The following is a 24,734-nucleotide window of genomic DNA, read 5'->3' on the forward strand; positions in this document are numbered from 1 at the left end:
AAAGTAAAAGAAACACACCCAGATTCAGCACTTAGGCCCGATTTTACCATTTTGATTCTAAGACTGAACCAGGTTATGTTAAACTGCACCTCTCATTATTATAAATATTCTAAATTAATAAATATTACTGGCTCCCACTAATTAGAAGAAAGGCGACCATGTATTTGTTAACATTTAGAGTCTTACTGCATATTATTTAATAAAAATTGTTACCATATTAACACATTGCTTATTTTGTAATTATGCATACCTGGGACATTTTGAATAATATTTGCCACCAAGGCACTGAAATGGCATCGGATATCCTTCAACGTGTCAGAATCCTTGTCGTTCTCAGCTTCTAGCAGCTGCCTTGTTAGATCAACATACTCCAACAAAGTGTTATTAAGGGAATGTGTTTCATTATCAAGGCCTCCACTTCCACTGATATTTGGGGGGGGGGGGGGGGGGGGTGGTGGAGAGAAAACACAAAGAATACGTAAGAAAACCAAAAACACAAAAAACGAATTAACTTTAAGAAAACCTATGTTGTCATTATACCAATATATATGAGAAAAATATATGGTGCTAAATTTAAGTAAAATTCCAAGTATTGAACAGATAAATTGTGCTTCAACTGTCATTGCTCTTCCTTAATCAGAAACACATATTAGAATGTTCAACACTGGAATGATGCCATGCTATCTCCAGAATAACATACAACTTTAACACAATACCTCCAAAAGACTGCACACCCCAATGCCAAAAGTGTGTTGAATTTACTCTGTTTTGGTATAAGTACTCCCAACTCACGGATAACTTCTCTGCACTAGTGCTGGTAAAGATAAAGTCACCATAGTCCCAGGTGACCGTAGGCTGTTATCCCCTTTGAGGAAGAGAGCCTGACTGGTGGTGAATTAACCTGAGAATCACCATACCTCAGGGAGAAGCAAGGTTGAGAAGTGTTGGTATACACAGCACAGCAGGATATAGATCAGTTGGAGACTTGGGCGGAGAGATGGCAGATGGAGTTTAATCCGGACAAATGTGAGGTAATGCATTTTGGAAGGTCTAATACAGATAGGAAATATACAGTAAATGGCAGAACCCTTAGAAGTATTGATAGGCAAAAGGATCTGGGTGCACAGGTACACAGGTCACTGAAAGTGGCAATGCAGGTGGAGAAGGTAGTCAAGAAGGCATATGGCATGCTTGCCTTCATCGGCCGGGGTATTGAGTTTAAAAATTGGCAAGTCATGTTGATGCTTTATAGAACCTTAGTTAGGCCGCACTTGGAATATAGTGTTCAATTCTGGTCGCCACACTACCAGAAGGATGTGGAGGCTTTGGAGAGGGTACAGAAAAGATTTACCAGGATGTTGCCTGATATGGAGGGCATTAGCTATGAGGAGAGGTTGGAGAAACTTGGTTTGTTCTCACTGGAGCGACGGAGGTTGAGGGGAGACCTGATAGAAGTCTACAAGATTATGAGAGGCATGGACAGAGTGGATAGCCTGAAGCTTTTTCCCAGGTAGAAGAGTCAATTACTAGGGAACATAGGTTTAAGGTGTGAGGGGCAAGTTTTAAAAGAGATGTACGAGGCAGATTTTTTACACAGAGAGTGGTGGGTGCCTGAAACGCGTTGCCGGGGGAGGTAGTGGAAGCAGATACGTTAGTGACTTTTAAGGGGCGTCTTGACGAGTACATGAATAGAGGGATATGGTCCCTGGAAGGGTAGGGGGTTTTAGTTAAGTCAGGCAGCATGGTCAGTGCAGGCTTGGAGGGCCGAAGGGCCTGTTCCTGTGCTGTAATTTTCTTTGTTCTTTGTTCTAAATGTGTCCCTTAGTGAAGAAGGCTACACTGATTGCGAGCTTTGCTTTCCTTCAAAATTTGGAATGTTATAATGCATATGAAAATCCATTCATCTGGCAGAATTTGTGATATATAATGTGCTGGCATATGCTCAGTAATGCACTAAACTGCAGTTTCATGGCAACAAATTGAGGAAACTGGACAAATCATGCAAAGTAGTTTATTTAATATGACGTTCAGTACGAATGCTGAATAAGTATTAGAAAGGCTATTTATTTCTTTCCCAACTATCATTTTAAATTTATATCAAAAGCAGAGTTTCACCTCTTGCAATGGAAGAATTACCATTGACTAATGTAAACACTTATTTAAAAAACAAACTGTAATGGCAATACAGTTTAAACCAAAAACTGTTTTACAACTTAATTGACACAAACGTCATATGGTTCTTTTAATTTAAGTTATGTGTAAATTAAATACGAATTCCTTGCCAAGTGATGAGAGGCACTGGCAGTTTGCACCTCATTTCATTTTTGAAACAAATTCACAATGCAAAACATTCACAAATTGGTAAGGAAAATATTGTACTTTTAGACCAAAAATTGGTCTAAACTTTTCCAAAGTCAGGAAGTTATAAAGTATACAGCATAAATATTTCCTTCCTAAGCTTTTCCTTCTTTCTCAGTGATTGTTAAGAACTTACAGCTTCGCTTTGTGAACATTTCCTTTCTATAACCAGAGAACAAAATGAAAGAAATTACACCCAACTACTTCTGCTTCAAAAAACAGGTCAATATACAAAACAGTGCAGTAAGATCTGACACGATGGTACATGGTGAATAACTGAAATTGATAGCTAATCAATCAATCTGTGCACAAAAATAGTGGTGCATCCCACAACATAGATATGGAAGTAAAGGATAAACAAAATAAAAAGTAAATGTGTTTTAATAATGCATAACTTTATGTTTAGTGGAATATAATCTTTAATCATATCAATGCACTAGGTCAACTGTCACTCCCCCTTGGAAGCAGCAACCACTGCTGCTCCATTTTCTTTTGTCAACCCTCACATTTTGTTTGCCTGATGCCAATCCTGTAAACCTTCTTTGCGCCCTGCTCACTGTCCTTCATCTCCTCTTTGGACTCTGCCAGAGCATCAACAATTACCACGCTGCTCCACATTCCCCTCGAGAATGTCCATTCTTAGAAAGCAAACCCATTTCCATCTGAATCTTATTTTGGATGACTGGCTCACAGTTGGTAATGCCTCATGTCTTCATGAAGTTGCCAGTGCCTTAGTATACCTTCCAAGACCCCCTTTGCCCAATCTGCTGTCCTGACAATGTGACTCATCTAAAGATCACACCTTGGTCTCACCTCCTAATCCTCTAACACCGTCCCCTCCTTTACTCCAAGCCTTCCACCGCCCCAATAATATCCTTTTCCAGCCATTCTCCCCAGTTCAATCATGTGTTTCCCACCAATATACCATTCCTCAACCTCTGAACTAACTCCTTATCCTTTATGATTTCAATGTCCATCTCTACTCACGTTGTCAACAATCCTCTTAGGCTGCCTCTTCCCATCGTCCCTTAATTCCTATCTTCATACAAAGCCTCCTACTCAAACTCACAGGCACCACGTCAACTTTGGATACATGAGAATGTGGTCAGGGCTGAAGATGATTCTTTTGCGTATTCCTACATAATGAATGTCATTTAAATTACTCAACTATGTGGGACACCACCACAGAAAACAATCCTGACATTTTCCCCTCCCCAATCACAAACACAGAGGTCAATTTCATGACATCTCTTGCAAGCTCGTTTGAGGTCAACTACATGAGCAGGCTGGGATCAAAGCTGAGATACTTCTCGTCTTCATAGCTCAATATCACATCAGTCACAGCAATCAAAAACCATGTAGTACATTTCTAATAACATAATTTTTTCCTTGTAATTGTTGACATAAAATTGGAATCTAACTATATGTCTGTTACTTACCTGTGACTAATTACACCAGCATCTGCTAGTAGCTCAAAGATCCTCACGAGTTGCACTCGCAAAATATCTCGACGCCTGCGTCGTTTCATATTCTGCATCACAGACACAAGTATTACTTAGTTTCTGTGTTTTGAAGTTCTACAATACACCTGACAATACAGGTAAAATGAAATTGCTGCCTAAAGCTGCTTCAACAACTCACTAAATAAAAATTATAGCAAGTGTCTGATTATAGCCCATAAATTTCCAAAGATGCAGATATTATCACAGTCAAATTGGAATCATTATGGACATTACTACAAAAAAAATCTCTTTAAACCTTGGTGTATAAAATATGCATGGAAGCTTTCAAAATCTATCAATATCAAGTTTCTTTCGATATTTATCACATTTTTATGAAATTAAGCTCCATTTTCAAATTACAGTAGTTAGAAATTGACAAATCATGTTGGTGGCTGTTAAACAGTGTATTCTTTTTCAATAGGTAACTTCTAACAATATAGCCCAATTTCAGCTTTTATGGGCTGGTTTTGATTTGGTTGCAAAAAGCTAAAGGTGTTAGTGAAGCTACAAAACATAACCATTCCAATACAGAATAGCAAAGTCAAATATGTGCAAAAACTGTACAAAATACTTAACAAAAATTACACGCTCTGAAATCTCTACCATATCATGAGAGCCAAGCACAACTCTTAGCTGAAATATTGAATGGGAATAGAGCTACAAAATCGTTTCATGATATACAGATAGATCCACAGTTTCTGATTTTCTTCATTTACATAAATATATTTTAAAAACTACAGCCATCAATTGTATAAATTGAGTACAAAACAGGTTCCAAACAAACACAACTCAGTTGTGACTGTTGCTTGTGCACTGAGGTCAATTCCACTTATTTAAAGAAAATATCGTACCAATACTTGCATTGCATTTTCGGAATTAAATTGCTACCTTATCTTCTTTTTGGTGCAAAGATCAGATCAAAGAATAATCTTCTTACACCATATTATGCCAAAGAGGCAATTTTTAAAAATAATTTAAGAACAGATGACAAATAATTACCATAACACTTCAGTAAAATATCTTCATTCATTTTTCAAATGCCACTTATTTTTATGGTAAACAATTATTAGTGTGGTTCAATTATATAAACCAGTCTATACTCTGGCTTGGAAGATTGGGAAGAGAATGAGAATGGCTGAGGAGAAGTAAAGGAAGAGTGGAGACAAAAAAAAGTTAAAGGGAGAAGAACAGCAACAAAAAGACTTGCTGACGATATGAACATGTGGTGGTGAAAGCACACAGAGGAAGGTTCATGGAGCTATAAAGGCACACCTGTATGGTGACACACAACTGGGCTCTCTGAACAAGTTCATTTGAAGGGGGAGTGCATGGAAACTTAAAAGAGGGTGGCATACTACTTCTTCAGAGGTTGTTGTGTAGATGATTGTGGGAGGTGGTGGTGGCAGCAAGAGGTGACTGTACAAATAAGAGCGCAATCTGAGGTCTAGGCGATTAAAATTTGGTCATGATGCTATGAAGGGAGGCATGTTACATGAACTGTTGAACAAACTTTTATTCTGCACTGCCATCTTGTGGATCTACATCAGCTGTGGCTCATTTGTAGCATTCTCACTTAAGGTCAGAGGGTTGTGGGTTCAAGTTCCTTTCCAAGACATGAACAAAAGATCCAAGCAGACACTTCACTGCAGCACTAAGACAGTTCTGCATTGTCAGAGATCTGATCTTTCAGACCCAAAATGTTAAACCTAGCTTGTTTACTCAGTTGCATGTAAAACATCCAATCGTATTATTTGAGGAACAGCAAAAGAGTTAGTTCCCCCTTGTGTTTTGACGCATATTCATCCCTCATCCAACATCTCTAAAACACTGGTCATTACCACACTGCTATTTGTGAGATATTGCTGCGTTCAAATTGGCCAACAGGCTAACAAGTGTTACAACATGACCACAAGAAGCAAAGTAACAAGTACACATAGACACGAGCTTTTTATATATTATATTTTGAAACAGCCAAGAAAGAATTAATTTATTTAGAAGCACGTTTCACACTGAATGAAAATATTTGAATTTCTGTGAAGTTACGTGCGCTTATATAGCACCTTTAATTAAGTAAAAAAAAAACTTCAAGGCGCTTCACTGGAACATTATCAAACAAAATTGATACCAAGCTATATATGGAGATATTAGGGCAGACAACTAACAACTTGGTCAAAAAGGGAGCCTTAAAGGAATGTTTTAAAGGAGGAAAGCGCAGAAGACAAGTGGAAATGGTTAGGGTGGAAAGTCAGGATCTTAGGGTCTTGACTGATGAAAGCACATCCGTCAACGATGGAGTGATTTAAGATAAGAGGATGAAAACTGGAGCAGTGCATTAGAATAGTCAGGCCAAGGTGCAATGATGAAGGTTTCAGCAGCAGGAGGCAGGTCAAAGTCGGGTGAAGTTTTGAGATGGAAATGGGCAGCGTTATTGACAGCACAGTTATCTGCTTGGAGGTTCATCTCGAGGTCAAATATGACACAAAGGTTGCAAACAGTCTGGTTCAGCCTCATTCAATTGCCAGGGAGAGGGACAGCACCAGTGGCTAGGGAATGGAGCTTGCAGTGGGGACCAAAGATTATGGCTTTGGTCTTCCTGGTATTTAGAGGAAATTTCTGCTCATTCAGTACAGACTGTTGGTCAGGCACTTTGACAATTTAGAGACAGTGGAGGGGACAACAGTGGTTCACATGAGGCAGTGGTGGTGGTGAAGTAAAATTCGATGTTTTCAGTTATGCATACAGACACTTTTGCCGGAATTTTACTGGCACACCCGCCCCAGAATCAGGGTGGGCAAGGCTCGCAGAGCGGAATCCTCTGTTGGCCTCGGGTCAGATGTTACGAGCATCGGGCAGGTGAGGTGGTAAAATTCCAGCATTTGTTTTTGGGTGATGTCACCAAAGGGCAGTATGTAGATAAGTATAGAAGGGTGCCAAGGATAGATCCTCAGGGACCAGCAGATGATCAGAAAGAGAAGCTGCACCGGCTACAGTAAGAATGGAATCAGGTGGGTGCAGTCAACTCAGCTAGAAGATGGTGGAGAAGCATTAGAGCAAGAGAACGTGGTGAACTATGTCAAAGGCAGCAGACAAGTCAAGAATGATAGGAAAGATTAGTTTAACACTCTCAGTCATACAGAATATCACGTGCACTTTGATAAAAGTGATTTCGGTACTGCGGAAATCTGATTGGAAGGGTTCAAACAGAAAGGGCAGGGAAAAATTAGTACAGTTTTTGGCATCGACCAAAAATTCAAAATCTTTTGAGAGGAAAATGGTCAGAGATGGGGCAGTAGTTTACTTGGATTGAGGGGGTTAGGGTTGCTTTTTGTAAAAGAGGATTGATGACATCAGGTTTGGAGGAGAGGGAACAATATCTGAACAAAGGGAACTGTTAATAGTATGAACTAACATGGGAGCTATCTAAGCTGGATGGTCAGCAGTTTAGTAGGAATAGGGTCAAGAAAGCGGGAGGGGCAAGATTAGCTTGAAGAAGGCATGAAGGCATATAGGTGAGAAACTGGACAAAGATGCAAATTCAGGGTTAGGGCAGAGGGGAACCTTAGAAGGTCTGACCTGATGGAAGAGGGGAGCTTGGGGGAAACAGCTGAGCCAGCTGATCACAGCTTCTTAATCTTACTGACAAAGAAGCATTCTCGCACTTCTTAGAATCATAGTCATAGAATGGTTACAGCACAGAAGGAAACCATTTGGCCCACTGCATCTGTGTTGGCCCTCTGAAGGAGCAATTCACCTAGTGCCACTCCTCTAACTTTTTCCTGTAGCCAGGAACAGTTTTCCTTTTCTCAATGATCCAATTCCCTTTTGAAAGCCTCAATAGACTTTTCCTCCACAACAAAGAACAGTACAGCACAGGAAACAGGCCCTTCAGCCCTCCAAGCCTGTGCCGCTCATTGGTCCAACTAGGCCATTCGTTTGTATCCCTCCATTCCCAGACTGCAAATGTGACTATCCAGGTAAGTCTTAAACGATGCCAGCGTGTCTGCCTCCACCACCCTACTGGGCAGCGCATTCCAGGCCCCCACCACTCTCTGTGTAAAAAACATCCCTCTGATATCTGAGTTATACCTCGCCCTTCTCACCTTGAGCCCGTGACCCCTCCTGATCATCACCTCCGACCTGGGAAAAAGCTTCCCACGGTTCACCCTATCTATACCCTTCATAATTTTGTACACCTCTATTAGGTCTCCCTTCATTCTCCGTCTTTCCAGGGAGAACAAGCCCAGGTTACCCAATCTCTCCTCATAGCTAAGACCCTCCATACCAGGCAACATCCTGGTAAACCTTCTCTGCACTCTCTCTAACGCCTCTACGTCCTTCTGGTAGTGCGGCGACCAGAACTGGATGCAGTACTCCAAATGTGGCCTAACCAGCGTTCTATACAGCTGCAACATCAGACTCCAGCTTTTATACTCTATACCCCGTCCTATAAAGGCAAGCATACCATATGCCTTCTTCACCACCTTCTCCACCTGTGCTTCCACCTTCAAGGATTTGTGGACTTGCAGACCTAGGTCCCTCTGTGTTTCTATACTCTTGATGGCTCTGCCATTTATTGTATAGCTCCCCCCTACATTAGTTCTTCCAAAATGCATCACTTTGCATTTATCTGGATTAAATTCCATCTGCCATTTCTCCGCCCAATTTTCCAGCCTATCTATATCCTGCTGTATTATCCGACAATGTTCATCGCTATCCGCAAGTCCAGCCATCTTCATGTCATCCGCAAACTTGCTGACAACACCAGTTACACCTTCTTCCAAATCATTTATATATATCACAAATAGCAGAGGTCCCAGTACAGAGCCCTGCGGAACACCACTGGTCACAGACCTCCAGCCGGAAAAAGACCCTTCGACTGTTACCCTCTGTCTCCTGTGGCCAAGCCAGTTTCCTACCCATCTAGCCACCTCTCCTTGTATCCCATGAGCCTTAACCTTCTTAACCAATCTGCCATGAGGGACTTTGTCAAATGCCTTACTGAAATTTATATAGACGACATCCACGGCCCTTCCTTCGTCAACTGTTTTTGTCACTTCCTCAAAAAACTCCACCAAATTTGTAAGGCACGACCTCCCTCTTACAAAACCATGCTGTCTGTCACTAATGAGATTGTTCCGTTCTAAATGCGCATACATCCTGTCTCTAAGAATCCTCTCCAACAACTTCCCTACCACGGACGTCAAGCTCACTGGCCTATAATTACCCGGGTTATCCCCGCTACCCTTCTTAAATAACGGTACCACATTCGCTATCCTCCAATCCTCAGGGACCTCACCTGTGTCCAATGAAGAGACAAAGATTTCCGTCAGAGGCCCAGCACTTCCTCCCTTGTAATGGAGATTCTCTCTAACGGGTCAACACCTCCCTCTGAGACACTTCCAGTCAACAAGTCCCTCTTCTTTGTGAATACCGATGCAAAGTATTCATTTAGGATCTCTCCTATTCCCTTGGGTTCTAAGCATAATTCCCCTCCTTTGTCCCTGAGAGGTCCGACTTTTTCCCTGACAACTCTTTTGTTCCTAACATATGAATAAAATGCCTTAGGATTCTCCTTAATCCTGTCTGCCAAAAACATTTCGTGACCTCTTTTTGCCCTTCTAACTCCCCATTTGAGTTCTTTCCTACTCTCTCTGTATTCCTCCAGAGTTCCATCTGTTTTCAGTTACCTGGACCTAACGTACGCCTCTCTTCTTTTTGATCAGATCCTCAATTTCCCTGGTTATCCACGGCTCTCGAATCCTACCTTTCCTATCCTTCCTTTTTACAGGCACATGCCTGTAGACACTCAGGAATCAAACTCCAGATCCTAACCATCCACTCTGTAAAAAGGTTTTTCCTCATGTGTCCCTTGCTTCTTTTGCAATTGCTTTAAATCTGTGCCCTCTTGCTATCAAGCCTTCCACCAATGCGAACAGTTCCCCCCTAATTACTCTGTCCAGCCACCTCATGATTTTGAATACCTCTAACAAATCTCCCAGACTTCTCTTCTCCATGGAAAAGAGTCTCAATTTCTCCAATCTACCTTTATAACTGAAGTTTCTCATTCTTGGAACCATTTTCGTGAATCTTTTCTGCACTCTATCCAATTCTTTCACATTCTTCCCAAGTGTGGCACCCAGAACTGGACACAACACTCCAGCCTAGCCAAATCAGTGATCTATGCAAGTTCAACAAAACAGTATTGCTTTTGTACACCATGCCCCTATTGACAAAGCCCATTATTGTTGGAGATGAGGGTGAAGCAGACACTGAAGAGAATTTAATAGACAGTGTGCTACAGAGAAAATAGATCCTGGACTATTTTTGTATTTCAGAATGATCCTGGAACAGTGAGTAGTTTCAGCAGACACAAATTCTGGACAACATCCTGCTTTATGCTGTTCAGCCAGATCTTGTGGTGAATGGCTTGCCCAGATATTTGCCATATCCTTTCAAGTCCGTGTCCCTCTCACTTAAGGAAGAGGGGATGGGAGCCATTTCTGGAGGAACAGGATGAGAGAGTACTGTTTTAAATGGGGACTGGGTCATTGAAGGTGTGGGTGTGGAGGAGCAGATCATAAGCCGCAAAATTGTCATTGTAAATCAGTGGCTAATTGCTGGACATTTTGGATTTTGAAAGGGTAGTTTTAGTGAATTGGGAGAGAGTTTGGCAGAATGCACTCACTTAATGATAAATATTGTTTGCTCAATCATTTGGATGCTATGGAACTGAAGAAAATTGCTTTCAAAATGCCAAACTCAGAAAAAATAGCTGTCAGGTTCTTTTACTTTTTGAAAATCCTGTGCACAAAACGATTCACAACAAAAGCAAACTTTCTAAGCAGATCATCTGGAAAATTACCAATGAAATATGAGCCCAGTTCAGTTTTTAATTACCTCTGGTCGCCTTTCAAGTGCTTCTTTTATAATGGGATGAAGTTCTTCTATTAAGTCTCTGCAAAAAAAAACAAGCCAAATCTAAGCTACTTAAAATTCAGCATTTATGGATTAAAAATACCCTTGAAATATCTGTTGTACTTAGCTTGCAATTTTTTATTTTATTTATATCTTTCATGGGATGTGGGCATTGCTATCAAGGCCAGCATTTATTGTCCATTCTTTATTACCCTTGAATCGAATGCCTTGCTAGATCATTGCAGGGGGCAGTTAAGCGTCAACCACATTCCATGGATCTGGAATGAGGTCTAGGGTGGAAGATTTCTTTCACGAAAGGACATTAGTGAACCAGATGGGTTTTTTACAGCAACCACCGGTACTTTCATGGTCACCATTACTAAGGCTAGCCTTTAATTTCAGATTTTGTGAATTGAATTTAAAATTCCCCCAACTGCTGTGATGGGATATGACCCATGCTCCCAGAACAGTAGCCTGGGCATCTGGATCGTGACAGTACCACTATTCCATCATGTCCCCTTAAATTGACAACAAAGACTAGAGTTCAATATGAAGAAAAGATAGCTGTCAGCTGAAGCTTTTTTATTCGATGGAATTCTTCTATGAATTTTTCTCAATCAGCTGGAAAACTGAGCTCAATCCTTTCTTCTTTTTAAAATTATATTTTTACTAAAGTTCTTTTCATTTTATACAAAAAAATGCATCAAACTCTCAAAGATTGGTACAGTACAGCAGGACACCCACACCCACGCCCCCAATCCATTATTCGAGTTTTCGGGTCATGGAAGAGCACAAAGTAATGTCATTACTTCCCAGGACATAAACAGCTGGAGATAGTAAATAAATGTAACCAACTGACTTTTGAACTGACTCCCAAAGATTATGGATATTTGGGTAATCCTAAACTGAAGATGCTGATCTCCAATATCTTGAAAGAGAAACCAAATTAAATGTCCGTTAATGTGCTTTGCTGCTGCTGACAAAGAATAAGTAGTATGAAACTTGTGCAGTGAAATGCTCTTACCTAAATGCTACAGGATTGGTCCTGCCAAGCCCCAGCACCAGAGATTCTGTAATTTCCATGCTCTCAGAGCGCATCATTGGAACTATAAACTTGAATAATGAGGATGGGGATGGAATGCCAATTATCTGAAATTACAAATAAATTAATCACAAGCTATTCACATTAATACAAAGTTCATATCTTCAGAATTTCCTGCTACCTATTCCACTAGTTACTATTGGAAATGTCAAATGGACTCAGTTGGTAGTACTCTTGTTTGAGTCAGACGTTTGTGGGTTTAATCCCCACTACAGTCATGACCTCAGCTAACATTTCAGAGTAGTACTATGGGAGTACTGTATTGTTGAAGTGGTATCTTCTGGATGAAATGTTAAAGTAAGGCCCCAAATGCCTGCTCAAGTGAGCACTAAAGAAGACAAGGGCATACGGAAGAAGAGTACTGCAATTTCCTAGTGTCCTGGCTAACAACCTCCGCTCCCCACCATCTCCCCAAATAAAAACACATTCGTTGTTTCTGGGATCCTAAATCAGCTACCATGTTTCTCAAAATAATTATGGACAAGGAAGAGGATTGTCCGTTTTGATTCGCCTTTAAGGAACCCAGACCGCTAGAATTTTAAAAAATTAATTGCTTGCCTTTTGCTGGCACAAATCCACACAAAAGACTATGCCATATGATGAACATTCTTTGCTTGAAGATTATCTTGCAAGCCATTGTACATTTACTCTAAACTAATATGAACGTGTGGTCCCATGTCCTGTTCTCAGTTTAATTTTGGATTTATCTGCTCAATCCCTTGGTTATATACATATCAGTGGCTGCACTTCAAAAAGCGACTCATTTATTGAAAAGCACTTTGGCAAGTTCTTATTTGTCTATATTTGTGGTCCACTGGGTGGGTTTACGTGGTAGTCAGCAAGTCTTCTGTCTGCAACATTCTATTCATAACATTCGCACAAACCTTACTCATTTCTCCCAACACTGGATTTATACCCTTCAAAATGCAATCTGCAACCAAAAATGAAAATGAAGCAAGTGCCCATTCCTGCACTGTTTATTGCAAATGTTAATGCCTTTTCTATCCGCTTCCTTTACATTTTTTATTTCCAGCAGTAAGAAAGCAATCTGCACAAACATCACAGACATCGGGCTTAACTGAGCTACAGTTCAAACAGTTCTTATGCTGTAAATTGCTGCAAGTATGAGTTGATAACTGTGCAGTAAGGTCAACAAGTCATCTGAAATCTTAGTGAATGGCAGGACCAACAGTTTCTTAACAAATGGAATTGAGAAATAAAATGAGGAACAATAAAGAAGGAAATAGGATAAATCAGAGTCAAATCAGGAACCAAAAGAGAATTAAAGAAAGATTTGATTTAGTCAGAGAAAAAAAAGTAGTATATCCATCAACACCATCGCATCAGCAAATAAATTGAAAATGGGGCAAGACTACAGCAGACAGCAAAGCAAACAATTTTTTTTAAACTCAGCATCCAGGAATAACAAAACTATATTTAAAACAATTTACTTAAAAACAGTGTTTACAACTGCAAAACTCAGCAACTTCTCCCAATAAAAACAGCAATTTCTCTAGCAAAATGCACTGAGTGGCAGACAGTTACATAATATGAATAAGTGAAGAGGACACTCAGTACATCACACAGCATTATTATAATTATGACCCTTTTCCTTGAAGTTTTCCCCTGCCTAGTTGGTGCTTTGTAACTAGAATCAGAGAATCCTTACAGAATAGAAGGAGGTCAATCGGCCCATTGAACCTGCACCGACAACAATCCCACCCAGACCCTATCCCTGTAACCCCACTAATCCCCCTGACACAAAGGGGCAATTTAGCATGGCCAATCCGCACATCCTTGGAGCTGAAAACAAAAATTTTTTGATTTAAGAACTCCCATCTCACTGAGGGGGCTTCAGGTCAATCCATGTCCAACAACCTGAGAGTTGAGTGTCTTTGGAACTCTCTTCCTCAAAAGGTGATGGAAGTTGAATCTTTAAGGAAGAGGTAGATAGATTCTTGATGAGCAAGAGCTGAAAGGTTCTCCGGGATAGGCAGGAATGTGGAATTGAGAATGGTGGAGCAGGCTCAAAGGGCTGAGTGGCCTATTCTTGATTTGTATGATATTAGTGAACCAGATGGGTTTTTATGACAATGGTTTCAATAGTCACTGTTACCAAGACTAATTTTCAATTCCAAATTTTTATTTACATTCTGAGGTGTCTTGGGGATTTGAACCTATGTCCCTTGAAATTAGTCTGGACCTCTGCATTACTAGTCCAGCGACAATACCACTATGCCACCACCTCCCCTGCATGTTAACTTTGTTTTTTGAGTGCTGGATATCCAAATCCTCCTGAACTCCAGCATTTACTATTTTTTAAAAAAAAATGCTACTTTTCCATTCTTCCTACCTCACAATTTACTCATCATATTTCTTTGCAGCCTTTTTACCTCCTCCTCACAGTTTATTTGCCCATCTGGCTTTTAATCAGCAGCAAACTTGGATACATTAAACCTGGTTCCCTCAGCTGTTAACAGATTGCAGAGTCCAAGCAGTGATCTTTATAAGTACTTCATTAGTGTTACCATGCCATTTCAAAATATAGCCCTTTTATTCCACTCTGTTTTCTGCAGCAACATTGTGAATGGCTTTTGAAACCAAATACACTAACATCCATTGGTTCCACCTTATCTATCCTGCTAGCGACATCTTCAAAACAATTCTAGATTTATCAAAGTCCAAATTTATCAAAAAACCACATTGACTCTGCCTGATCATGCTATGAATTCTTAGGAGCTGTATTCCATGTCCTTAATAATAGATTCTAGCATTTTCCTTACTGCTGCTATCAGCCAAACCAGCCTATAATTCCCAATTTTCTCTCTCCCTGTTAAAACAGCAAGTGTTCAGGATAGGACTAGTTAAAACAGCGAGAGTTCAAAGTGGGACTAATTAAATCAGTGAAAGTACAGATGAAAACGGTGGTTGTAGGATGGATGAGCAAACTGACCATGGCATCATGGTACAGAAAGTCACTCAAGAGGGGGGAGTTAATAGAAATGTAGTGATAGTCGGGGACAATTTAGTCTGGGGGTAAAGGAGTGGTAGTGATTTGCTGGCAGTAGCAGGCAGAGCAAGCCAATCCAATGGAATTCAAAACAATTTTGGAGAATTTGTTACAGGAATAATGGTCAAGCAGGAACACAGGGCATGTTACCACTCACTGGAAATATTTTGTTCACAATCACATTTTCTTAAGGTTTTCAGATGCAGAGAACACAAATGCCTAACAATTATTGATATTGGTTTTCACAGGGATCTATGAAAAAGCCTTACCAGTAGATGTGAGTGCATTTTTGAAGATAATTTGATTGCATGTGGATGGAAGGCTAATTCTTAAGATAAAATAAATATAATTTTGCAAAAATGGAACATTAATGCCCCAAGATGTTTTCAACATGCCCAACAGGACAGTGAAATGAGACACGTTCCAGAAGCCATGTGCAGAAAACATTCTTTCTGCTCTACCTGTGAATGTTTTTAAACACTAACTGCTAAGCCATTTACATATATAAATTGCTTTGACAGAGAATGAGGGCACAATCCAGGAATTTATTTCCCTTTCTCCATTCTGCTCAAGAGAGTTCTTTATTAATTTTTGGACAATGAAGATGTGCTTACCTTAGAATCCAAACTATATCCACTATCAGGAGTTGACGCCAGCGTCTCAGGAGGGGAACACCGCACTGACCCTGAAGTAGCTGTGTTACATGTTGCTGCACTGCAGCAAAGAATAAGGTAGTTTCTCCAAAGCCCAATGTACGAATCATTGCCAATTGTGGTGCTCACTTTTTTGGCATTTATAGGACTACTGTATGGAAACAGAGGAGGTTTAGAACATAAATACTTCCATTAAAAAAATTACTCAACATTAAAAGCACTCAAATTTTTAAAGTGTGTTTGTTATTGAATCATAGAATGGGTGCAGCACAGAAGGAAATAATTCAACCCACTTTGTCACGGCAAGAACAACCCTGCCAATCCCACACACCTGCCGTTTTCCCATTGTCCAGTTATTTCTTTTCTATGCAGGTGTTTATCCAAATCCCCTTTGAATGCCATAATTGAAACCTGTGTCCACCACAATCTGAGTACATTTCAGATCCTAACCACTTGCTGCATCATATCTTCATTGCTTCTTTTGTCAATCGCTTTAAATTGTTCTCTATTTTAATGCAGTAGGAGCAACAATACAGGATGGAAGAAAGGTGTGGCAGATGGAGCAAAGCAATTAAGGCAAAGAGCATGAGATAGGGTCTTGGTCAAAGGGACCTTGTGTTGTCCTGTGGCTACCATTTAGTATAGGGCTGGCACATCAGGTTCAACAACAATTAGCTGTGATCTGTAAGTTGACTTAAAGGCAGGGGAAACAGAATAAATAAAACAATTGAGCATTACTGAATGGAGTAAAGGAGGATGAGGCACCATCTATGGAGGATTCATCATACATGATTGATAAATTGGAATCAAAGATTGGCAACCAAAACTGTGACGGAACAATGGACTCTATTTAAAGAGGCGATGACTTGGGTAGAGTAAAATATATGGGAAAGGAAGGGCCAACAAAGCGAGAGCTCCCAGGATGAAGAAGATGAACAGAAGAAGTGTGCATATGGCAGATGTCAGGTTGATAATACCTGGGTGAGAACCAGGCTAAATATAGTAATTTCAGAAGGGAAGTGAAAAATAATTGAGAAGCAAAGAAAATGTGAGAAGACATTGGCAGATAATATAAAAGGAAATAGAAAAATCTTCTATAAACATATCAAAAGTAAAAGGGTGGTTAAAAAAAGGGGTGGGTTCTCAAAATGTGGTGGAGGCAGGTTCAATTGAAGCATTCAAAAGGAATTAAACTGTTATCTGAAAAGGAAGGATGTACAGGGTTACATGGAGAAGGTGGAGAATGGCACTAAGTGAATTGCTCATTCAGAGAGACTCCATAATGAACTGCACGGCCTCCTTCTGCATTATACCAATTCTGTGATCCTCAAAACGACCAACAAAATAACCAAAGGACAAGAGTTCACGTTTTAAAACATTTACTGTAACAAACTAACATCAGATAGATCAAATATTAACAGACAAATCATACATCAAACTAAAGAAAAGCAAATAGCATGAACTAATTTATGCAATTGAGGTAAACCTGACAACTCCTTCCACTGTGCAATGTACTTCAGGCAGATATATAGCATTAGAAGATCAAGTTCCAAGTTACTCCCAATTTTCCAGCAGGCTCATTCTGCCACCCCCTCCCCCATAACATCAGATCAAATCTTCCAGTCTCTTTCAAAAATAGTTTCCTCAGCCTGAGGAAACTGACTTCCATCAGCAGGCCCACCTAGACAACTCCTGGTTTCTTAAATCCCCAAAAGTTCTGTCTGTTCCATCATCTTTTTCTCGAACAAAGAATCAGCTCTCACCAGTATCATGCTTGGTTGCTAACAGAAAAATGGTCTTTCTTTGTTCTTCACAGCAGAAGCTGTATTGTTTCTCTCTCTCTGATTACCTATGCCTTTGTGTCCAAAAAGCAGCTGTCCCTTTTTCTGTGTCAACAATTTAAAAGAGTCACAATTTTCAAAAGATTTTGGTTTTTCTTCCATGACAAGTAGGTCACAAGCCTGTTTCTGGCAGAGGTTTAGTATGACAAGCATCCTGTCCCTCCCTTTTATCCAGAGGATTCTCAGGTTAAAGGAGACATTTTAAAGCATAGCCATCTTGTAACACCATGTAGCAACCCTGGGGAACTCGACTGTATATCTTGCTCCAGTCTGAAAAAACAACTGTTTACCACTATTCACCGTTTCTTGACACTCACTCAACTTTTTACCATCCCATTTATTCCACGAGCTTCAACTTTGATGGCAAGCCTATTATGTTGCAATTTGGAAGACCACATATACCATGTCAACGACATTAGCTTCATCAATACTTTATTACCTCATCAAAAAACTAAATAAAGTTGACCAAATTTTGTTCTGTTTAATCATTCCTAAAACCTTTCCCACCACTAAGGTTAAGCTGACAGGTCTGCAGTTGTTGGGTTTATCCTTGCATTTTTTTTTGAACAAGAGTGTGACACTTGCAATTCTCCAGTCCTCTGGCACAATCCACATAACTGAGGATTGGAAGATTATGGTCAGTATCTCCACAGGTTTCACTCATTTTTCCCTCATTATCCATGATACATGGTATCTGTCATCGTATCTGACCCACACTTCATAAGAATGTGGGAAATAAGAGGTTAAGTGGCCCCTTGTGTCCATTTTGCCATTTAATATCAATGCTGATCATCGTCCTCAACTCAACTTTCCTGTTCGATCTCCATATTTCTCAATTCCCTTAAGAGTCTGAAAGCCTCAGTTTTGAATATAGTCAGTGATTCAGTATCTACAGTTCTCGAGGGTAAAGAATTGCACAGATTCACAGCCCTCAAGAGTGAAGCAATTTCTTACCTCAGCCTTGAAATCATGCTGTTAATATCCTGAGACCAGGGTCCCTAATTCTAGTTTCTGGTCTGTGACCATTTATCAAAATGTCTGGGTCTCACCCTCAGATACTGCCAGACCTGCTGAGTAATCCCAGTATTTTCTGATCCTATTTCAGAATTCCAGCATCTGCAGTATTTACTTTTGGTCCCTAGTTTTAGACTCACTGGCTGGGGGAACTGGCCTCTCAGAATCTACCCTGGCAAGTCCCTTCAGAATCTTGTACAATTCAATGAGATCACCTCTCATTCTTCTAAACTGCAGTCAATATAGATCCATTCTACTCAATCTCTACAAATGATGCTGACCCCTTCATCCCAAAACAATCAAATGAACCTTTGTTGCACACTTTCTAAGACAAGAATTTGCTTTCTTAGGTACAGGTGCCGAATAAAATTGTTTAAGAAGCTCATAACCAATATTGATCAATAATAATTTACCACTTATAACCTGAATTCTAAATTCCCAAATCTAATAAACTAAAAGATGCAGAAAAGGGATCACTCATGCATATCACTAACTGATAAGGGAACACAGTCATGGCTAGCAATAAGTTTCAGAATCAGTTCAGAAAGACTTACTTTATGTCCACTTGTGGAGAAAGCATCTGTAGGCGAATATATGAAAACATCCATGCATAACTCAGTGCTGATGGACAGTGTTTGGGCAAATTTTCTTGCTTGAGAAAGCTTGATAAGCTAATTACCCAAGGGTCCAGACCCTGTGTCACATGTGCAAATATCCAAATGTGTGAAGGACTGACCACATCAAACTGATGACTGATGGGAGAGGAACTCCATTCTGCAAGTGTTTGGAGGTCTATCCCAGTGGGGCAATACAGCAAGTTCGTCTGATTTATGGGCAAAAAAAAAGTTTTTTAGAATATAATATACATGACTTTAGAAAGTTATGTTCAATATGAAGCAGCAACAAAAGAAAATATCTCCCATTCCTAAGCATACCAGCAGGTTTAATTTCCTTCCCTCATGAAAATACTGGATTCTTGCTGGGTTATGATTGTATGTAGCCTTCTTTGTAGTTCACACAATAAGTCTTTATTGATGTGTGCCGTTATGCTATTGAATTATGAGGGACATAATGACCAAGTGTGATCTTGTTCTCACCTGGTATCTACATTGTTGTTTCAGTGGGGAGAGGCGTGCCACCAGATATGAAGAGCAAAAATCTTTTATTTGTCCTGGGAACCATACTATCACAGTAAGAAGTCTCACAACACCAGGTTAAAGTCCAACGGGTTTATTTGGTAGCACAAGCCACAAGCTTTTAGAGCGCTGCTCCTTCATCAGGTGAGTGGGAGTTCTGTTCACAAACAGGACATATAAAGACACAAACTCACTTTACAAAATAATGGTTGGAATGCGAGTCTTTACAGGTAATCAAGTCTTAAAGGCACAGACAATGTGAGTGGAGAGAGGGTTAAGCACAGGTTAAAGAGATGAGTAATGTCTGAAGCCAGGACAGTTAATGAGATTTTGCAAGCCCAGGCAAGTCGTGGGGGTTACAGATAGTGTGACATGAACCCAGGATCCTAGTTGAGGCCGTCTTCATGTGTGCGGAACTTGGCTATCAGTTTCTGCTCAGCGCAAGCCCACGGATAACCTCACGATGCTCCACTTCTCCAGCTTCCACCCTAAACACGTTAAAGAAGCCATCCCCTACGGACAAGTCCTCCGTATACACAGGATCTGCTCAGATGAGGAGGATCGCAACAGACACTTCGACACTGAAAGATGCCCTCATAAGAACTGGATATGGCGCTCGATCGACAGTTCTGACACGCCACAGTGAAAAACCACACTGACCTCCTCAGAAGACAAACACGGGACACGGCACACAGAGTACCCTTCGTCATCCAGTACTTCCCTGGAGCGGAGAAGCTATGACATGTTCTCTGGAACCTTCAACATGTCATCGATGAAAACAAACATCTCGCCAAGGCCATCTCCACAGCCCCACTTCTTGCCTTCAAACAACCGCACAACCTCAAACAGACCATTGTCCGCAGCAAACTACCCAGCCTTCAGGAGAACAGTGACCACGACACCACATAACCCTGCCACAGCAACCTCTGCAAGACATGCCGGATCATCGACACAGATGCCATCATCTCACGTGAGAACACCATCCACCAGGTACACGGTACATACTCTTGCAACTCTGCCAACGTTGTCCATCTGATACGCTGCAGGAAAGGGTGTCCCGAGGCATGGTACATTGGGGAGACTATGCAGACGCTACGACAACGGATGAATGAACACCGCTTGACAATCACCAGGCAGGAGTGTTCCCTTCCTGTTGGGGAACACTTCAGCAGTCACGGGCATTCAGCCTCTGATCTTCGGGTAAGCGTTCTCCAAGGCGGCCTTCACGACACACGACAATGCAGAATCGTTGAGCAGAAACTGCTAGCCAAGTTCCGCACACATGAGGACGGCCGCAACCAGGATCTTGGGTTCATGTCACACTATCTGTAACGCCACAACTTGCCTGGGCTTACAAAATCTCACTAACTGTCCTGGCTGGAGACAATACACATCTCTTTAACCTGTGCTTAACCCTCTCTCCACTCACATTGTCTGTACCTTTAAGACTTGAATACCTGTAAAGACTCGCATTCCAACCATTATTTTGTAAATTGAGTTTGTGTCTTTATATGCCCTGTTTGTGAACAGAACTCCCACTCACCTGATGAAGGAGCAGCGCTCTGAAAGCTTGTGGCTTGTGCTGTCAAATAAACCTGTTGGACTTTAACCTGGTGTTGTGAGATTTCTTACTGTGCTTACCCAAGTCCAATGCTGGCATCTCCACATCATGGCAATCATACTATCATCCAGACTGGAATTAGTTAACTTCCGATAGAATGGATCCTGAACCCAAGATGTTATTGCTCTGTGTGGTTCAGCTACTCAATGGGTAAACTCATATATATATGGGTGAAAATTAAGATAATGATAATGAGCTATGTTTCATAAAACAAAATAGAACCACTGATATAGAGACAGCAAATTATTCATACATTTGTAGCCTTCACAGTGAGGTGTGATGTAGTGACTCATTAGTCATTTTACCAATTTAATCACATTTCAAATCACAATCATACTTTGATATGTGGGTTGGTTGATTATTTTAAATCTGTCGTACTCCACGATATTCTTGAACTAATTACAATATATGCTCCTGTGAGGTTGGAAATTTCACAGTTGATGTACTTATAGGCAATTGGATGTCTTCTCTAGACAGCCTTGATCTGCTGATATTTTTAAATTGCAAAACCATTGAAGTTGATCAAAAACATATTCTGATGATGTCTGAATAATTACTAGCCCATTAACTGGAGGATTGTTTAGTTGTTACCATTTTTGGCTGAAAACAAAGGTCTGAAAGGACAATCATGTCTTTGAACCCCACTCTGAATGACAGTTGCATCTATTTGTAGAGATAAAACTTTGATTCCTCTTATCTATAATTAGATGAAATTCTTGAATGCAAATAATTATTTTCCAACTAAGAGGGGCCCTACAAGGTGTCACAGAGGCTCGAGGTTTGTGGTGGGGGTGAGACAAAAGGAGCAGTGTTTCACCTCTCCAGCTAGGGCAGAGAGATGACTGGGACCATCTCTCTCAGTTACCAGTTCTACCTTTTATCAATTGGTTTAGAATCTACAGTTCACGTGTATATACTTTTATAACAATCCTCGGCTTTCACAAATATAAAATATATACTTCTGAAGTCTATAGGCTTTAACCACTTTCTAAAATCAATTAAATGGCTGGAAGGCTCAAGTCATATTTAGTAAGCTAAATATGGAACCGGGTATCTGTTTGACCCAAGGGCAACATTGTGCTAAATGTATATCATGCATTTAGAGTCACGCAGAGGAAGCCAGGACCCATTTACAGATGTGGTCTTTGGCCCAGCACAGGAGAAAAATATATGGCAAACCAGGGTCAGCTTTTATACACAGCTTCATCCCATAAAAAGTAACAAAATTAACGATTAGTTATTTTTGGTGATATATTTTGAAGCAGCAATATTGGCCTGGACACTGAGAAAACAATCCTGCTCTTCAGGTAGTGTCATGAAATCTTTGGTGTCCAGCTGAACCAGTGAAACAGTAGATTTCAGAACAACAGATCAATGGGGAACTATAGCTTCGGCAACCTGTCTTGTTTTGCAGTAATATTCAAGTTCTGTACTACCAAACGGCTGTTAGGTCAAGTTCCATGGAGAAATTAGCTGATATTCTTCAATGATATTACCAGTATTGCACATATTACATCTTTGCCATCTGTCTTTAGTTTTTCTTTTAATTTACATTCCAAAAACTTGCCAAAATAAAAGATTAATTAAAATTGACACAAGCCAGAGCTTGTTACATCCGAATATACACAGTATGTTTCTTAAATAAAAGAACAAGGCTACAAGAGAGGCACAAGATAGGTTCTGTGTTCTTGGTGAGACAGAAAAAAAGAACTTTAATTCTTGACAGACACAGAAGTACCCAAGAGCAGCTAAAATAGGAACATAGGGCTCTGTCCAGTTTTTCAACCCGCCTGAAAGGAGCACCTGCCTCCTGGTGTAGCAAGGCACAGGTTAATAGTTTGTAGTGTGTGGAATCATGAATGAGAATGAATATTTATTGGCCATGGCCTCTAATTCATTGTATAAGCTATATTATCTAATACTGTACCCCCAGGAGGACAACATATTCACCTAACGTAACAATTACTTTATTTCTAATATAGCCCACTTCATAACCTTGGATCACAAGACATAGGACGATCAATTATGGAATTTATTATTTTGTTTTGGTACATCTTATTCTAACGCTAGGGGATGTTTGTAAGTTGTTATGCACCTTTGGCATTCACTATCTGAAAGCATGACTAATGTTATGAGAACTGAGTAATAATTTCTAAATATATAAATGAGGTTCACATTTTTATTCATATTGTCAAAACTGTCAATACTATATTGCCTTCTAACTGTAAAGTATCAATTTCCGCTCACTGATCTACCTGGTCTGCTCCAGTGAGGTGTATGAAGCTTTCCAAGATTGAAGGGCTTAATCGATCCATGACATCAATTGCAAGCTCTTCGTCTCCCTGAAATAAAAGGAAAATTATCTTATCTTGTATAATGTGCTGAGTAATGGATTTGGGCTGCAGTGCAAAAACATCAAGCATGCAGTCTTACCTACTAGGCAAACTGGCAAGAATGTTACCAATAAATTAGGTTGGAATTCTAATAAAATACAAGCGATTAATGGGACTCGAGGACCTTGGTTTTCCAGGTGTTTAGTAAAAGGCCCATTTTTTCATATGCTTTACGAAAGCATTTCATTTCTGACTAAACACACAGATAAGCTTCATCTACATACTGAAGCTCAATGAGGTTGGAGTGATTTTGGTTTTGGATTGAAGGTGGTGTAGGTTTAATAGTTTCCCATTTGTTCTGTAAATTATCTCCATGCTTCAGTAATTACTGAAGGCAAGCTGCAGTATTGCAGCAAGGAAAACAAAGGGGACAGTTGGTGTAATGGCACACCCTTGCTTTTGACCCCGGCCCTCACCGAGATGGGGTCTTCAGCAGTTTGATTGGTGAGAAGCACAGCTTGCATGTTATCATGGAGCAGGCTGAGGATGGTGACAAATTTCGAAGAGCGTCCAGATTTGATGAAGATACTCTAAACCAACGTGTTTGACAGTAAAAGGTTTTCTTGACTTTGGAAAAGACCATGTACAGCAGCTGATGCTGCTCCTTATTTTTGTTGAATTTGCCGTGATCCCCCTTCGGTTATGATCAATGTGAGGATATTGGAAAATGGCAACCATTTTCCATATCTTGGGAACCTCCTCTCAACGAAGGCAGAATAGATAACGTAATTCACCACCATGTCCAACATGCCAGCTCAGCCTTCGGACTTAGGAAAAGAGTATGAGGACCAGGATCTCAAACTCAGCACTAAGGTACCATTCAGGCAAAATGAGCTTCATGGAGTAGAACACTGTGTGTGTATGATTGATACCAGACTCCTAAGCAACTGTTCAATTTGGAACTCAGTTGCAGTAGAAAACGCCTAGCACAGCTGAAATACCATAAGGATGTCCTCAATACACCCCTGAAGACTTCAAACATCCCGGCCAAGTCATGGAAGTCCCTGACTTGTGATGGAGGTTTGTTTGAGAAGACAACAAACAAATCAAGAGATTTTATTGGCAGCACATAGGATGAAGTAGAGGTGTAAGGTGGCATGGTGGCTGCCTTACAGCGCCAGTGACCAAGGTTCAATTCCAGCCTTGGACGACTGCCTATGTGGAGTTTGTACATCCTCCCAGTGTCTGC

At 40.4% G+C, this 24,734-nt stretch overlaps 1 protein-coding gene across 18 annotated transcripts in view; it reads right to left on the minus strand.

The window, feature by feature from the left end:
* The window catches only part of fryl (furry homolog, like), a 444,177-nt gene that overhangs the window by 149,545 nt on the left and 269,898 nt on the right, over positions 1-24,734 (minus strand). For 17 of the 18 annotated variants that reach the window (XM_078217183.1, XM_078217182.1, XM_078217179.1 and 14 more), the window contains 7 exons: positions 23,408-23,494; positions 18,950-19,218; positions 15,502-15,691; positions 11,800-11,924; positions 10,758-10,815; positions 3,798-3,889; positions 251-423 (listed from right to left, as the gene is read on the minus strand). In XM_078217183.1, coding sequence (XP_078073309.1) covers positions 251-423; positions 3,798-3,889; positions 10,758-10,815; positions 11,800-11,924; positions 15,502-15,691; positions 18,950-19,218; positions 23,408-23,494 — 994 coding nt within the window. The remainder of the gene's footprint in view (positions 1-250; positions 424-3,797; positions 3,890-10,757; positions 10,816-11,799; positions 11,925-15,501; positions 15,692-18,949; positions 19,219-23,407; positions 23,495-24,734) is intronic. The other variant, XM_078217131.1, reaches the window with a different exon arrangement.

The sequence above is a fragment of the Mustelus asterias genome, chromosome 1 (assembly GCF_964213995.1).
Source record: "Mustelus asterias chromosome 1, sMusAst1.hap1.1, whole genome shotgun sequence".
Lineage (NCBI taxonomy): Eukaryota > Metazoa > Chordata > Chondrichthyes > Carcharhiniformes > Triakidae > Mustelus > Mustelus asterias.